The 19306-nt window shown below is 33.9% G+C and overlaps 1 protein-coding gene across 1 annotated transcript in view; it reads left to right on the forward strand.

The window, feature by feature from the left end:
* Nucleotides 1-19306, forward strand: part of sptlc3 (serine palmitoyltransferase, long chain base subunit 3) — a 51701-nt gene that overhangs the window by 14306 nt on the left and 18089 nt on the right. Inside the window, exons 5-8 of the mRNA XM_056471155.1 lie at nt 1349-1473; nt 6465-6558; nt 12563-12668; nt 15691-15910. Of these exons, the coding sequence (XP_056327130.1) occupies nt 1349-1473; nt 6465-6558; nt 12563-12668; nt 15691-15910 (545 nt within the window). The remainder of the gene's footprint in view (nt 1-1348; nt 1474-6464; nt 6559-12562; nt 12669-15690; nt 15911-19306) is intronic.

The raw sequence follows: 19306 nt of genomic DNA on the forward strand, positions 1-19306 counted from the left end.
GTGTTTTCATCATAGTTTATGCGAATCTTTTCTTATCGAATAAAAGGTTTATCCTACTCCATTTTGCGCATACGTATTTGCAAAACTTATGTGCATCTTGGCGTTTCCATCAACAGATAGTTTTTTTTTTTTTTTTTTTTTAATGCGCATAAAAATAGGTGGATAGAAACGTAGCTATTATAATCCCATTAGGAAACATTGGGATTCATACACCATCAGATGCGTGCATATAAGTGATAATCCTATTCAATGATTGCATGTAGCAGTCTGTGAATTTTATTTATTTATTTATTTTCTCGATTGATCTGATTTTCACTGTGATTTTACACTCTTGGGATTCATATGAGAACAAGGAAACAATAGTGTTTGATGCTTAGCGTATTGCTATTTCCATGTACTGAACTCTTATTATTCAGCTATGCCTAGGTATATCTACTGTAGATTTATATTAAATAGCATCTTTAGTGGGAGTTGTGTAGTTGTAGTATCTTAACAATCATGGGTTTAATCTCAGAAAATGCCCATACTAGATACATATACAATTTTATCAGAATTTAGTCAGAATTATGAGCCCTTTTTAAATACTTGTTCCCTAGTATATTTTTTCTCAATTTCTGTTTAACAGAAAGATTTTTTTACCACATTTCTAAACATAATAGTTTTAATAACAAATTTCTAATAACTGATTTCTTTTATCTTTGCCATGATGACAGTAAATAACATTTTACTAGATATTTTTCAAGATACTAGTATTCAGCTTAAAGTGCAATGTAAAGACTTGCCTAGATTAATTAGGTTAAACAGGCAAGTTAGGGTAATTATGCAAGTAATTGTATAACAGTGGTTTGTTCTGTAGACTATCGAAAGTATATTTCTTAAAGGGGCAAATAATATTGACATTAAAATTGTTAAAAAAAAATTAAATTGCTTTTATTCTAGCCAAAATAAAACAAATAAGACTTTCTCTTGAAGAAAAAAATAATATAGCAAATACTGTGAAAAATTCCTTGCTCTGTTAAACATTATTTGGGAAATATTTGAAAAAAAAAAACACAGGAGGTCTAATAATTTTGACTCCAACTGTATATCTTTGAATACACTGTAAATAGTATTCCAAGTGTGAGATTTGCTTTGTCAATGGAGGAATTCACTGTATTGTTAGGTCCAAATCAACTCTAATTTGATTTCTTGCAAGCGTGTAACATGTTGAACTGCAATACTCATGTAGGTTCCAATTCTCAAGTCTGTTCTGTCGCATTTCCTGTTCCCTTTTACTGTAAAATGAAACAAAAAGGTGAGTCATTTTGGTAAAACTACCATACTGATATATTTCTTTATCTCTTTATAGGTAACTTCAGCATTCACGAGGAACTTGAGCAACTTGTGGCTGACTTCTTGGGTGTGGAGTCTGCCATGGCGTTTGGAATGGGTTTCGCAACCAATTCCATGAACATTCCAGCTCTAGTCGGAAAGGTCAGCATTTAATAGTTAATCCTCAATGGTGCCTCTTTACATCCGTCTTAAATCATTCAGTTTTATCTGTTGAATTGAGCTCAGCATTGTGCTATTAATCTGTTATCTCTGGGTGTCTGCTATTAATTGCCACCATAAACAGTTTTTCATGCACCACTGAATAAGCCAACGAACCAGCACATTAAACAAACCCTTGTTAAAAAATAATGTGCAATCTGATAAACGAGCATAGTTAGAAGTGACAACGTTTGTTTAGGGCATCTCATTAGGGTTTGTTTATGCTTGGCTCAATGATGTGGTCGTCAAAACCAGCTCTGATGAGAAGACCTGAGGATCTGGAGGAGATTCAAAGGGCTGAAGGACTGTCTTGAGGTGCCAGAAAAATGCAGTGGGGGATGTTTTTACTCATGGAAAGTCTTTATGATGCTGCAGCCTTGAGGGATCGGTTAAAGCAGAGGGTCCAACAAATTCTGCCTTCTGGTGGAGGTGTCAGGTCAAGGCCTCTCAAGGTGAAGAGGAGATGACAGTGTTGAATAAGACCATGCTCTGCAGCTATTGAGACTTTGTCATCCAGTTTATGTCAGAAGATTTAACATTAAGAAGACTAAGACTGGGGGTTTGATCTCCAGGGGAAAGGCTCATTGATCGAATGCACTGTAAGATGCATTAGAAGAAAATGTCTTCCAAATTCATAAATCTACTGTAACTTAATTTAAGTCTTTACTCAGAGTAGTGTTCCCAGAAGTCCTTGCAGATATTGTATTTTTTTATAACAAAATATAAGAATAGTCTTTTGATTCTCTTCTCTTTACATGGTTTAAAAGTCAATGGAAAACTTAAAAGAATGGTGGCATGGTGGCTGAGTGGTTAGCACTATCGCCTCACAGCAAGAAGGTCACTGGTTTGAGTCCAGTTGGCATTTCTGCGTGGCATGTTCTCCCAGTGTTTGCATGGGCAGGGGTGGATTAACCAATAAGCAAGGTAAGCTGCAGCTTAGAGCCCCAGGACATCTGGGGGCCCCCAATAAATACCTAGAAGTGTAAATTATCCCTATAAACTATATATAACATCATATTTGTATAGTGAGAGTCAAACAAATATAATTTTTACATCATAAAATATCATTTAATATGCAATAAAACATAATATTATTATGTTTTAAATAGATATTAAATAGAAATTATTATTTTGTTGTAAATTCATTTTAAGAAAACTAATCATTTCAAATGTAGATCTTGCATTAAGAAAAAACATTGAAAAGAAGATGACATAAAAAAACTGCTAAATAAATTTAAATTAAATAAAATCAGAAGGAGTGCATTTCAGGACTTGGGCCCTGATGGCTGGAGTTGGTTAGGGCCCCCAAATCACTAAATCCGAATTTTCCTTTTGGAGAAAGTCTTATTTGTTTTAGTTCTGCTAGAATAAAAGCAGCTTTTAATTTTAAAAACAATTTTAAGGTCAAAATTATTATCCCCTTTAAGCTATATATTTATTTCGATAGTCTACCGAACAAACCATCATTGTACAGTCATTTGCCTAATTACCCTAACCTGCCTAGTTAACCTAATTAACCTAGTTAAGCCTTTAAATGCCACTTTTAGTTGTATAGAAGTGTCTTAAAAAATATCTAGTCAAATAGTATTTACTGTCATCATGGCACAGATGAAAGAATTTAGTTATTATAGATGAGTTATTTAAACTATTGTGTTTAGAAATGTGTTAAAATATATCTGTTAAACAGAAATTGGGGGAAAAAAATAAATGGGGGGCTAATTATTCAGGGGGGGGGGGGGGGGGGGGGGGGGGGGGCTAATAATTTTGACTTCAACTGTATATACATATATCTCTTATCTGGAGTTTTCCCGGTGGTCAGTATGCGAATATTTTTTTAATTATGAAAATGATAAATTTACATCATTTTCTACATTGATGGTGATCACACAGGTACTGCCGGCAAAGACTGTGTGTTTGTGTGCATGGAAATGTATTTTCCTCCCTCTCTGTTAAATTTGATCTAATCCGTGTCCTGAAACACACACCCCTTTTCTGCTTTTACTTCTAATTCTAACAGAGGGAGCGAGTTGATTGTGAGTGAATCCCCGTTATGAATGACTTGTTCTCTTAGCTGACAATAAAACAAGTTTCTGGCACGGCAGTATCTTGTTGTCATATTTCATTTACATTCTTTGCTTATTTTATTCAACAAAACTAGCACAAGCCTACTTTGCTTTATGATCAGTGCACTAAAAGACAGTATTATCATCAATATGTTTAGCACAAAAGTGTGCAACACACAAAAACGAAATCTTACCTATGAAACGTTCTGCCTTTGTGCTTGTTTTTCTTTGTTTGCTCATTACTACACCCATACACAGCGTCCAGCATTTTCACATTGGCTTTGCGGTTGACTAGTGCAGTTGAATGACATTTGTCCTGGAAGCACTGTATAAATGTGGTGGCGCTATTGACACATGCTCAGGGTCCGTATGCAAGATCTAGTGTATATATCTATGGAAGGAAACATACCGTCTACTATCTATGATTCTTTATTGAACAGCAGTGTTAAACAACTGAAATTAAATCACTCATTGCCTAAATAACTTACACTGTAGGAAACAAAATTAATTATTTTCATATTAAAAGTAGAAAATGAGCAGTATCTCTTCTAAATAAAATAACCCTAGTATATCGTGTAAATAATATTTTAAACTGTGCATTTCTTCCATTTTCTTTAAACAAATATTTTAATGTTCCAACATTAGGCTCATTCAAATCAAGACTTAAAACATCCATTTAGCTGCGCCTTTACTGAATGAGCATTGTGCATCATCAGACAGATCCCACTTTTATGTCTATTTTGTTATTAATACCTGTTTTAACACATTTTAATCTGTTTTTATATGTTTTGAATCACTTTTATTATTCGTTTTTATTTTCGTATACTTGTCTCTTTTATTCTTGTTTATATAAAGCACTTTGAATTGCCACTGTATATGAAATGTGCTATATAAATAAACTTGCCTTGCCAATGTAAATAATAATTTGAATGTAATGGAAAATATGCCGTCTCAAGGCATCTCCGGCGCAGCTTACAATCATCGTCAATGTAGTGCAAAGTAAGGCTCAAGAATGGGTCCATTATCCTACTTGATCAGAGAGAGCAGCCGCAAAGTGGCCGCAAAAGTATAAACCAGCCTCAGCCTTACAGAGCAGAGTCACGTGGTTCCACATGCGAAATGGAAAGTAATTAAAAAAATTGTCCTGGAAAAATTGTATCGGTTATAGGTTCTGAACGTTGATTTCAAATACTTTAATTAATCACCCAGCTCTATGCTATCCTATGTAGCATTATTTAGTATACATATTCATCACACTGTTAACTTTTCAGTACATTGCTAGCATATATCTAGCACTGATAGCACACCCTGCTGATGATGTGGCTTATTATTTGCATGATTTAGCACATTGTTAACATTTTTGTAGCATGGGTTAACATTGATAATGGATTTTAGCACATTGTTAGCATGATTTAACAGTTACAATTATAGCATACTTAAAACAGGATTTAATACACTTCTGCCTTGATTGATATGTTAGCATGTTCTAGCACATTGTTAACATGTTTTAATACATTTTTTGTGGTGGTGTAACGGATCACAACTCTCACAGTTTGGATCACGTTATAGTTTTTTTAATCACAGATCGGACCTTTTTTCGGATCAGCCAAAAAGAGGAGACAAAAGTTATTTGCAGTTTTTACAAAAACAGTACTGCAAGACACTTTTGGTTTTAACAAACAGAACTTGGAACCTGTAATTTTATTCAAAATAAAATGAAAATATTATCAGCTGAATAAAAATAAATAGTCAAATATTCAGTTCTGTGAAAAATTCACTGTTACTACTACTGTTGCTGATAACGCTAAATGTAGAAATCTAACATAATTTGTACAACCCATATTTATTTTTAGGCTCATTTTCAATAAATGATTCAGTTATTCACTCATTAAACGTCATGTTTCATTGCTAGATTTATAATTTTTGAGGAAGTATTCAGTGGCATATTTTTGTTGTTGCCACCTATTGGTTACATAATGTAATTGTGGCCTACAACTTTCATTTGTGAGTATCAAGTTTGATACATATGATGGTGATTTTAATGTTTACTATAAACATCAGTGGTTTTATCTAAACTAGAAACTGTTCTCCCAGTACTTCTGTGTTATTTGACTGTTTGTACCTCCATAACCAACTCAAAAAACTAAAGACTGAATCTCATTATTGATTTTTGCGTTTTTCAAACACAGATGTGAATGCAGCGATTGGAAGGATTAATAAACATGCAAATCACCAACATCATTATATTTTACAGGAAAGCCTAAATGCTTTCATACATGTGATCTGAATGATGTGAGAGGCAATCTCTCTGTGATTGTTACAAATTTAAGATTAAGTACCAGTAAAAAAAAAAATTATTAATCAGCAGACAAAGGGTGTTCCAAACCATACGAATCCCGGATCAACTGTGATCCGCTACACCCCGAAGCTGATAAAGTGGATCTGGAACCAGACTGATCAATCTTTAGGTGTGACTGGATTGAATTTGTGGTTAATTAAATGTGCTCAAAATAAATGAGCTCAAAATAATTACAAGTTTAAGATTTCAATAACAGAAAATGGAGGATATAAGATTACAGAAAAACAGACAAACCCACAAATAATTAAAGGGGGAAAAGGAAAAACAAACTTACTGTATAATAAGTGAAAACTAATAGGATATATTTATTTTATTTTTTGATCATTAAATTGTATGACATTTGTAATTTCTGTAAACCCCACCAAAAGCAGAATTTTTAAAAGGTGCCATATATTAAACTGTTTGTGATTTATTTGCAATATCTTTTGAATAGACCCTCACAATGCGTTATTGGTGGGTTGCTGATTCATTATGTGTTCAGAGCCATGAAGTAACATATGTCTTGTTTCCAGGGCTGTCTGATTCTGAGCGATGAGCTAAATCACACATCCCTCATTCTTGGAGCCAGGTTGTCAGGAGCAACCATTCGAGTCTTCAAACACAACAGTGAGTACATGTTCGCAATATTATGATATTAATAAATGCCAGGTCACTGTGTGGGTTTAGTTATGAACACAACTACTCAACGTCTTTAAATTCTAAGGTCATCACCTTAATGGTTAGTAACTACATTTAAGCATTAGCCTGCAGCGGGCTATGTTTGCGGGTTTTTATTAGCAGTGCTTTAGGGATTCCATAGTGGTTAATGGCATTCTTGTGTAGTTACTGAAAAACTTGAGCGCATCTTTCTCTAGAGGATCAATGAGAATAGTTGATGCATGAACAACAAAAGCTTCAATGTACGCTTACAGCATCTGGCTAATAGTAGGTTGTGTGCTACTCATTTGAAAATGGTCTTGATTCAAGCGAAATAGTATTTTCTTTTCAACCTAACTCCATTCCTCTTGGCAAATTGTTTAAATTGACCACAAAAGTTGATTCAGGTTTGTTTGATTATGGTGAGAAGTAATGTTGTATTTAGTTTCCTATTGAGTAAAGTGCAACTTCCAAGATGGAAACACGTGCAGAGGCACCTTTGATTTAGCTGAGATGCGTGTGTGTGATGTAATGTGGGTGGATATGATACGCTAATGATAAATATTTACTTTAAAGTAAATGAAATGCATCGGTGAGTCAAAGTTCATCAGTAAATCATAATCCAACCTGTTTAGCAAGCAGGAGTGTAAAACGCGGTAAATTATTCTCTTTGTTTAAACAGGTACACCTGCGGAATAAGTGTTCGCACTGCATAGCAATTTATTTGTTAGGACATGTTTGTTGACAAATATCTGCCCTGTGTTAGCCTTGAAGGGGTAAGTCACCCAAAAACAAAGATTAGCTTAGTTTGCTTAGTTTTCTTTACTTGAACCTTAAAAAAAGTTTTGGTGAGAGTCAGATGTTACAGTGACTTTGAGGGTCAAAAAATAAACAGACAAGCCAAATTAAAACCCAGGCTTCTCACGTGAAGAAATACTATAGTAGTTAATAGGAAATACAATAGTATTTTTGAATCGTACTATAGCGAAGTACTTGGATTGATCTGTTGTAGTGATCCTATAGTTGCTATACTAATATAAACTAATGACCCAATACTGTAGTTTTTATAACATTACATTATACTACAATACACTACAATTTACTGTAGTAAAAAGTATTTATTCATTCATTAATTTTCTTTTCGGCTTAGTCCCTTTATCAATCCGGGGTCGCCACAGCGGAATAAACCGCCAACTTATCCAGCACATGTTTTACGCAGCGGATGCCTTTCCAGCTGCAACCCATCTCTGGGAAACATCCATACACTCTCATTCACACTCATACACTACGGACAATTTAACCTACCCAATTCACCTGTACCGCATGTCTTTGGACTGTGGGGGAAACCAGAGCCCCCGGAGGAAACCCACGGGAACGCAGGGAGAACATGCAAAATCCATACAGAAACGCCAACCGTCCCAGATGAGGACCAGTGACCTTCTTGCTGTGAGGCGACAGCACTACCTACTGCGCCACTGCGTCGCCCCATAAGTATTTATACTATAAAATATATTAGTTCACTATAATTAATACTACAGTATGTTGTAGTATTCATTAACAAAGAGTTGTAAATGCATAATAAAATAAAAGTTGTAAATGTAAATAAAATATATACAGTATAATGCACTTTACTATAGTATAGTTCAAAAACACTGTAGTATTTACTATAAATTAATGTAGTATTTTTCACATAGGATTTAACCCCTCGGCGTAAATCGATCACAAATGTATTTATTTTAAAAAACAACTTACATGCCACTTTAAAAACTGGATGACCAATGAGATTGCTGCTTTTTCATCACATGCCTAGAGCTCCTGAAGTTACAGTAAAACACTACTTGGTGGTGTTCAAGTGCAAAACAGTCTAACCAAGTACACAGGAATTGTAGATCAGACAGAGTGGGATGGATTTAAGCGAAACTTAAGTCTGTCTGTTTAATAAACTGAATGTTATTTACTAAATTATTACCCTCATTCCAGCGTGACTGTAGCCATTGACTTATATTTTATGAATCACCAAAGATGTATAATTGTTCCTTACCAAAGAAAGGTAGTGACCTTTATTTTGCATGCCCTGAGGGTATTAACAGCACAATTTCCTTATTGGATGAACTTTCCCCTAAATGTTCACTTTTTGAGTGTTATCCATCATTTTTAGATGACTGCGTAATGTTCAGAAGTCGGAAGATGGAACTTGACATTAATCCTGCTGCAAGATATATAATCAGAAGCAGACTGTAGCATTATTTTTCTCTGTTTCTCTGGTTGGTGTCTGCTTATGCCCATTGAAAAGGCACATTTGAATGTAAACAAATTAAGTTTATTTGAAGGTCCAGTAAAGTGCTTTGAATTGTGCAGGTTTTATTTGATGTTTGGCATAATCTCAACAGAAAAACGAAAAGAGGGCAGGACATAGAATAGCCCCTCCCCTTTAAAAAATGTTTGATGAGAAACTGAATATCAGGTGATGTGAAAAAAAAAAACCATTGATACATTCAGGCGGAAGTGACAAACTACAAGCTTTGTTTATATTGGATTTATATCTTCTAAATTTTGTCATTGTTTTGTATCACAATAGCTTAAAGATATCCTTGAAGACTAACATACTGATACTAACATCCAAAAACACTTTAGATGTTGTTTTAATTTCGCTGGACCTTTGAATTCCCTAAATGTTCTGCAGACACTGAGAATATTCAGAGAAGGCCTGTTTTAGCTTTGCTGCTTTATTAATTATATAAGAACTTGGTGAGGGAAAGAATTGAGCTTTTTTTAAAAATGGTAAACCTAAAATGAAACTTTGTCATTTCACTTCAAATGTTTTGAGTAACGTGCATTTTGAAGTGAGTAGGTGGGTTTCCACTGCACACCAAATAAGTTTTGACTCAAAACGTCCATAGCCGAGCTGCATGACAGCATAGCAAATCTAAACAAAGACAGAGTTTGACATTTAGGCCCACACACCTTCCGATTTGACGTGTCATTCTTCCTATTCAAGTTGTTCTTGGCCTGAAAGCTTTGTTTAGGTGAGTGTATTTCAGGACTGCGTGGATAAAGAAAGCAGGCCGTGTCCACATTGGCCTTCACTGGCCTAAATATGTCCACCTGTTTGAAATGAGGCCACTTTAATGAGACACTATATGGAACAGTCTATTCTTTGGTCTTTTTGTCACTTTATATTCATAGAGACAGTAGGGAAGGGGAGAAGTTTGTAGGGTAAGAGTGGAGGAATGAGATCAGGATGTGACACAGGTCACAATCCAGCTTTCCTAGTTTGATTTTGTAGTTCAACTCTGCCATCTGTTGGCCAGTTTATAACATTACAATGTCTGTTTATTAAAAGCTTTGGGCTAGTTGCTTATAATGTGTTTTGGGGCTTATTTACATAATGCACTCATGCATTTGGGCCTACACAATAAATCGGACCAACCAATAATAGTGCCCTTGAATATCCCAGTGTGCAATTAGAACTCCGTTTTACATAACATCACTATTAATCATTGTAATTTATTTCCCTTTCCTTCAATGCTTCAGGCTTTGCCAGTCATTCCCCCTAGGATACAATTATTGGAAAGACTTTTTTGCAGTAAGATGCAATTTAGCTTTGGTTAATGTTTGTTTTATGCAAGTTCATGCTGTAATAAATCAGATCATTGAATTCAAGTAATTTACCTGATACATAAAAGCCCCACTCTCCCACATGGACAAACAGCTATTTAGACTTATTTTAGTGATGTAGGGCAACTATTTTGTATATAATTGACTTTTTTATTTTTTGCTAAGTCTTACTTTGGCAGTAGTGACATTTTTAATTCAGGTTTTGAATACATGGATTAGCAAACACCAATGTACATTGCAAAATATGCTTTTCTTACTTTGAGTTTTAGTCTTGTTTCTAGTCCTAATATCTTAAAGTTCTTAAATCAAGCAGCATTTTCTAGACAAGTAAAAAAAATCAAAAATAAGAGTTTTTTTTCTTAAAACAAGCTTAATTTTCTGCCAATAGGGCAAGTTGTTTAGATTTTCTATGGGGAAAAAAAACAACTATTTTGATGACTTATTTAGGCAATGCTTTGTCTGGTTTCTAGTCTAAATATCAAACAATTCTTAAATCAAGCAGCATTTTCTAGACAAGACAAGACTTTTTTTTTTTTTTTACAATTTCTTTACCTCATCAAAATTAAAGGTGCAGTATGTAAGTTTGACACCCAGTGGTTGAACTAGGTATTACATTCCTGGATCAAAACAAACGCAAGTGCAGGTTGCCAGATTGACCAACAGGAGCGAGTCTAATCAAGCCTAAAGGCTGATTTAAATCATGTTCTATATAAAAGCAACAGTACGCAGAAGGAATATTTTCCATATTAAAATAAGTTTTTGTTCTAACCAACACATCGAATTGATATATTAGAAACAGCTTCTATTTCTTGCAGCTGAAAACAAAAAACAATGATCACCTCAGGTACGCCTCATGTGCTTTATTTAGTGTTAAATGCTAATAATGTGAGTTTGAGTGCCATTTCACATGACATTTATTGCCATACTACTGAAAGCAGCAGCAGATAGTTCACCTCAGATCTTGAAAATAAAATAAACTGTTTGAAATTGAACTTTAGAACAATGACTCAAAACCAACTCATCTACATTTAATAATGTTAAAGAGGTTTAAGATGTATTAAGCTGATTCTTAACCTTACCATTTCATGAGTGAGTGCATATTCTGTGCTTCTGAATGACTGTGTTTAAATTTCTGTCATATTTCTACTGGTGCAAACAGCCAAATTGCTTATCACTGCAAATCTCATCACATAGCGTGTTTTGATATGGGGTTACAATGTAACCTGCTCACCTAATGTTTACGTTCGTAATATTTATATTATTTGCTAATTAATAACCTCGTGTGGAACTCAGAATCTTCATCTCATTTCTGTCTGCAACTGTCCACAGGAGGTCGCATTTCAGTCACGGACGCATGTTTTCAGAGCCTTTCTGACAGACTAATTGAAATATGTGATTTTCTACCAAGGCAACCTGAGGTGCTGAAATATAATTGGCTAAACAGGCAGTGGGTGGATTAAAAGAACCAAAACAAAGATAGCGTTCTGGCAGGGAACGCCCATTTTCAAAGCAGAATATCTGACTTCTGCATTGTTTTTCAGATAAACAAGAATGTTCACTTAGCATGTTTCTTAAATATCTGCGAACATATATTATGGTATTTTTATGCTTTAGAAGAGAAAAAACTTACATACAGCATCTTTAAGTGAGTTTTTTTTTAAACATGCTAAATTGTAAGTGAAGTTTAGATTTTCTGAGAAAAAAACTATATTTTATACTTGCTTAGAAAATGCATCTTGATTTCTTACTTTGAGGTTTTGTCTCGTTTCTGGTCCAAATTTAAAAAAAAATAATAATAAATAAATAAAAATCTTACATTTTATAGACAAGTACATCAAAATTAAGTAATTTTTTTTTTTTTAAGATTAAAACAAGCAAAATTGTCTGCCAATGTGGTTACGTTTAGATATGATAAGGGAAATAAACACCTATCTTGATGTATTATTTTGGAAAACCAAAAAATATATTTTATACATTTTAAATACTGCGACAAGTCAAAAACTCAAAGTAAGATAAACATTTTTTGCAGGGTACAGTATATATACCAGAACCTTATCATTATCCTAATACAGTAGAGGCATCCAGAAGCATGTTCAGTTGTTTGTTCAATTTGTAATGTCTTAGTCTTCTAATCTGGATCTAATCGAAAGGGATAAAGAAAAGAATGTGATATTTCTTATAAAATTTCTTATAACCAATCCTTTTTGTAAACCTTTATAAGTGTCTCTTTCTGTTTGCATTGGGAAGATGAATAAAGAAGAAAGCTCTTTGTTTGGTTAGGGAAAAAATACCAACTAAGGGTGTGTATTTCTTTTAGCTGATTGTGTCAGTGTGCTTGTTTTGTGTTTGGTTTCAGACATGCAGAGTCTAGAAAAGCTGCTGAAGGAAGCGATTTGCTCCGGGCAGCCTCGTACCCATCGCTCCTGGAAGAAGATTCTTATAATGGTGGAGGGCATTTACAGGTCAGAATGCTCGTGGATGTTATTCGCTTATGTTTAGTCCATTCTTAATATAAGCAGTTGCATGAAATAAAGGATGAAGCAAATAAATAATAAATTAGTATTCAGCTTCACTTATAGCTTGGATTACTTGACAAAGAAGGAATGTATAAGAGAGAGAGAGGTATTTACTATCTCTTAGGGTTTAAATAACCAGTGGCAGTTGTTTTGGATGCAGTGGAAGTGCCTCTTTATTGCTCTCGTTTCTTTATGTTATTCTGATTTGTCGGTTTATTGAGGCCAATGTCTTCAGTGGTGGATGCGTAACCATTTCCAGTCTTTTAAGCATTGATAACCCTTTTTTGTAAGGTCATTTATTGCATAAATCTGTGCTCACTGTGCTGTGATGTGAACACTAAAGCTTCATGAATTTTATATGAAATTCACACAGGATTATAAAAGATTATGAATGATTCACTAACTTGCAACCACACCTGTACAAGGTAGCCAGATCAAACCATTTAGAGTGCATTGTGCTGTCACTGACAAAAGTGGAATTTCTCAGAACCACTGTCTAAGAGTACAGATGCTTTATTTATTTGGAAAAAAGAGACACAAAAGGTTATGGATTATAAGGATTAATGTGTATAATGATTATTATACATAATATTACATGCAATGATACAGTTATCATGCTAAATTAATATATTACAATGTAATATCCATTATAACCTAAAATAGTTGCATGAAATACAAAAAAGTGTCATGTATTGGTGAATACATTAGGCTAATTTGTATTTATATACTGAGAATGCCATTTGTACTAAAAATAGCTGTACATTTTAGTACAAATGGCATTGTATCAGTTCATATAAATTAGCCACCTTTTCACTAATACTTAACTATTTTTTGTATTTTTTTAATAATTTAATGTAAAATGGACACCTAATGGAAACCTAGGGGGCATGGCACGTCAGGATTTTGCCAAGTACGATGCAATCCTGGATTAACATCTACCGAGCTCTGTCGGCGCCAATAGCCTAGTGGTTAAGTGGGCTGACATATAGCACTATGGTGCTCACGGCGACCCGAGTTCGATTCCCGGCTTGATATCCTTTGCCAACCCTTCCCCTCTCTTTGCTCCCAATACTTTCCTGTCTGTGATCTCCACTGTCCTATCTCAATTAAAGGTAAAAAATATATATTTTTAAAAGACATCTACAGATCTCAGCATAATTAAGTACACCCCATTTTGAAATAGAATATTTTTATCCATTTCTCAGTGAATATAGGCAATGTATTTTGGTGCATTTAAACAAAACAGATTTATTAAACAGATATATTTATTCAAATAATATTCTAGTCACCAAACATATTTAGAAACTAAGAGATAATACAATTAAATTCAAGCTAAATATTGTAAAAACAATTACAACCTACAAAATTTCCACAATGTTTCTATAACGTATAAATTTGGGTGTACTCATGTTGGACCGTTATCGTAAGTTATTTTGTTAGATAAGCTCCAGATTTGGCTTCAGTACTGACTAATCTAATGTATATGCACAAATATAATATTGTATAACTTCCTATTAAAAATATGAATTTAAAAGACAGATTTGTGAGGGGTGTACTTATATATGCTGAGCACTGTATGTTGATCCTGGAACATCATTTTTGTTGAAAATGTAATCCATACCTATTCCCTACCCCTAAACCCAACCATAACCGTAAATTATTCCCAAAATCAGAGGGGAATAAAAGTTGGATAACAATGAAGTGCATAAACCTAACCGTAAGCCTAAACTTAACATAAACTGTAAACATATCCCTTAATTCTGATTAGCTGATTGGAATGTTGTTTCAGGATCAACATAGATGTTAATCCAGGAACATGTCCTACTTGGTAAAATCATGACTTGGGGTATGAGCAAATTATATTAATCGATACGAATGAGATTCATACTATTTTATTATATTACTAAATAAAAAGTAATAAATAGCTGTGAAGAAAAAGTTGAAAATGAAATGCATTATTTGAAAATAAAATTCTAATACTTTTTTATTTTGGTAATATTGAAGTTTTATTGTGATTTATTGAAGTCAAGCTAAATGAAAGTTAAACAAATAAACTTAGCAACTAGATTCAATAAATAATATTCAAAAATTATATTAATTATAATATTTTATGGGTAAAAATTTTCAATAAGGTTGTAATGTTACTTATTAATTAGCTAATGTTACTTACTGCACAATATATCGTTTTACCACCGATATCGCAACATGCGCATCTGCAATCATCACATCACAAGATGCAATGTTGACTCACAATTCTGTAGCCCCTGGTCAACTATAATTTAATTTAATTTAATTACTGCATGTATATGGAATTTATAAGATTTATGAAAAAAAAAAAGTTTTTCTCAGAATTTTTGTCTCGTTTCATAACATATCTACAATATCTACATTTCAAAGCTAAAACACAGTTATTTGACTTGTTTTAAGGAAAAACTCAACATGCTATACTATTTTCTTAATTGATCTAAAAAGTTTTAGATATTTGGACTAGAAAGAGACAAAGCAAAGTAAGCAAAACATTTTTTAGCATTGTAATTATTCAATTTCTGTACCCGAATACTGTTAGACTCCTCAGAAAACCATCAAATAGAGCTATTCAAACTATCTTGTGAAACTGTATTCCTATAGCAATTGTTAAATTGCAGAAAAATAAAATAATCGCAGCCCTAGCATTTACTAACATGAAAAATCAACAAACAATACATTTTCTACAGTAATTGTTTACGTTAACGTTAGTTAATGAAAATACTGTTGTTGATGTTAACTCACGGTGCATTAACTAATGTGAACTAGCATGAATTTGGATTTTAATAAGGACTAATGAAACCTTATTGTAAAATGTGACCATTTTCAGTTTAAATTGACTTTATTTCAAGTAATGAAATGCACGTTAATAATTTACTATTTACATTTTAATTGTAGTCACAACCCTGTCTTATAAACACCGTAACTGAAATCTTTCTTTCAGTATGGAAGGCTCTCTCGTCCGGTTGCCAGAGGTCATAGCACTAAAGAAGAAGTACAAGGCTTATCTGTACCTCGACGAGGCCCACAGCATTGGAGCCGTGGGGCCCACCGGTCGAGGAGTTACAGAACATTTTGGGGTGGACCCTAAAGAAATAGACGTTCTGATGGGCACCTTCACAAAGAGCTTCGGGGCTACCGGCGGGTACATTGCTGGCAAAAAGGTGGGTAGCATTCAATGCTTTACCATCAAGGTCATCAAAATTCAAAAGGCAGAAATCAGCCTAACGTACAGAAATTCACCCATAGAGCTACTGTTTGTCATACGGTGACGCTGGTGCTGCACAAATGACTTTTGCCACCTTTACTCAACATGCATACCATTCCCCGGACTCAAACACACGGTCTGGTTTCATGATGTAAAACTACATATGTTCCCCAAATGTCAGTCACGGTCCTGTCATACCGCCGCTCTCATCTCATTACTCCATTAAAAAAGACCACTTCACTTCATAACCACATCACGGACATGGCAGTTGATTATAAAAGACTGAAAACGACTGCAGGCTTTTTGAATTACAGATACTTTGGAGAACAGAGAGAGAGAGAGAGAGAGAGAGCGAGAGAGAGAGAGAGAGAGACCCCATGCATGTGTTGTTTAATAAGGTGAGACTGTTGGACCAGTGCCAGGTCTGTTTTATGGAACAAATCAGAATTGCAGGTTTGGACAGGATGCTTCTTAAAATGGCACTAGGCTGTAATCTATACTACTCTTCAAAGTTTTGAGGACAGTGTAGGATTTTTTAAAAACATTTTTGAACTTAGCAAAGCTACATTTATTTGACTGACATTGTAATATGATTGAATATAACTTTTCTCTATATGAATGTTTTGAAATTACTTTTATTCTTGTAATATCAAAGCAGAATTTTCACTATGTATTACAGTATTACTCCAGTCATGAGCCTTCAGGGGGCATTCTAATATACTGACCTCAAAGTTGAACACTGTTCCACTTAATATTATTTTGTGGTAAAAGTTATTGATTTAAGCATTGCTCGATGAATAGGATATGATAAAAAAAAAACGTCATTTATTTAAAAAAATCCTTATTTGAATTAATATTTAGTTTGAATGATTCAGTGATTCGAGAAGGCTTCGCTTGTTTTATTATTGCATGAATCAGTGTTTTTGAACAAATCTCTTGGATGATTCAGTGACAATTATGGTTCTTCAGAATTATGGTTATTAGTAATAGGACTGCTGTGTGTTTGAATCAGAATCATAATCTTTCAATAATGAATCATAAAGCTTTAGTGTATTTAATATCAAAGCAATATCACCACAATATATTATAAGCTAAAAAAAAAAACATTGAGTAATTGAACATTTTAGTAGAGCAGTATTGCAATGGCTTAATAAAATCATAAGCATTGATAAACACAACAGAGCAAAGCAAAACAAAACAAATCAAATCAACAGCGCACAGTTTTCTGGGAGTTTAGCAGTGTTAAGGTAGACAAACTGAATAATCAATTATAAAACAAGACTGAATAGTCTTTATTGAATACATACATAAATAGTTGCAAACATTATAATTTATTCTCCAAAACATTTATTAATAGAATGTATATTTTTAAATTATATTAGAAAATGTTTTTATTCAGGAATTATTTAAAGGGAAACGAATCCTGTCTTCTGCAGGATTTTTTGAATATCAATTATCAAAAGGAAACTTATATGACTTTTAATCAGTGACAGTGTTGTTGTTGTTATTTGCATATTTTTGTACAATGGATGATTAAGAAACAGTTATGATTGTAAATTATTCATTCATTCATTTTCCTTCGGCTTAGTCTCATATATATCAGTGGTTGTTATTGCGGAATGAACCACCAACTATTTCAGCATATGTTTTCTGCAGCAGATGCTGGGTACTGGAAAACACCCACACACTCTCACATTCACACACACTCATACTCACACACAACAGTCAATTTAGTTCATCCAATTCACTTATAGCGCATGTCTTTGAACCGTGGGGGAAACCGGAGCACCCGGAGGAAACCCACGCCAACACAGAAAGAACATGCAAACTTCACACAGAAATGCCAACTGACCAAGCCGGGACTCAAACCAGAAACCTTCTTGCTGTGAGGCAACAGTTCTAACCACTGAGCCACCATGCCGCATTGTAAATTATATATTGAATATTCAGTACAGGTGTTTCCATGAATGTAGCCAATGCTGCTGATATAACATTAAAACAAACCTTTATAAATAAATAAATTAATAAATTCTTGTGCTTTAAACTGGCTTCAAATGTTTACAATCACAAGCCTTTAAAATGATACAACTTTTGGTAACATTGCAGAGTCACTTCAAGTCTAACTGTGGTGACTGGTCAATTATAATCCTGTCTCCACATTGCAGATCCTGTGACTATTGCGAATTCACTAGGGGTGTAACGGATCATGATCACAACCCACAGTTTGTGGGTTCGCACGTGACCCACGAATTAATAACTTTTAATGAACTTGTAGGTTAATCCAACATTTATAACAATAAATGAAAGATCACCTCCCGCCTCATTCAAATCATGTGTATGAAAGCAGTTAGGTTTCTCTGTTAAATATAATGATGACAGAAAAAGTTGTGGTGGGACCTACCTAAATGCTTTCTTAGGTTAATAATTGAAGGTGTTTTCTGTCACTGTTTGTTTAGGCTGCATTAATGCATTCAGTGTAAAGCTGCACAATTAAACATTAAAAGGTTGTGATCTCAATTCAAACCCGCGCAACATGAATGTTAAATGATAATGATTTGCATATGTTTATTAATCCTTCAAAGCGCTGCGTTCAAATATGCGTTTGAACGAGAGAGATTCAGTTTTTTCACTTTTTCAGTTAATTACAAACAATGAAATTACACAGAAGTACCTGGAGAACAGATTATAGTTCAGATATAAACACTGATGTTTATGGTAAAGACTAAAATCACCGTTTAATGGAACTTGACGCTGGTGAATGTTGTAGCAATTACATTGTGTAACCAACCATCAAAATTATGTCACTGAATAGGTTTTCAAAAATGATCCACCTATAATCAAACATGAAGTTTTGTGTGAATTGTTGAATCATTAATTGAGAATAAATATGATCTGTTGAACAAGATGTTAGATTCCTATATTTAGCATTATCAGCAACTGTATTTTCCGTAGTGAATATTTCCCTTTTTTCAGCTGGTTCTTTCTTGATTTTTATTTTTATTAAAATTACAGCTTGTAAGTTCTGTTTGTTAAAGCCATTGGTTTCTGCAGTAATATTTTTGTATAAATGAAAAGCAATTGACATTTGTCTCCTGCTTTTTTTGCTGATCCAAAAAATGGTCCGACCTGTTAGATTTGTGATCCATTACACCACTAGAATTCACACAATTGTGCAATATTGAGGTTTAAACAATGTATTGTGCAGACCTACTTTTTAGTCATAATTAGTCTTAATAAAAAAAAAAAAATGTTCCCTTTAATTAGATTGACAATTTATTCTTTAATAAAGGAGCCCAGAAGCTGCAGAGTAAAGCAGCTGTGAGGACAGTGTACACAGGCGCAGTGGGAGGTT

This window comes from Danio aesculapii, chromosome 13 (genome assembly GCF_903798145.1).
Source record: "Danio aesculapii chromosome 13, fDanAes4.1, whole genome shotgun sequence".
NCBI lineage: Eukaryota > Metazoa > Chordata > Actinopteri > Cypriniformes > Danionidae > Danio > Danio aesculapii.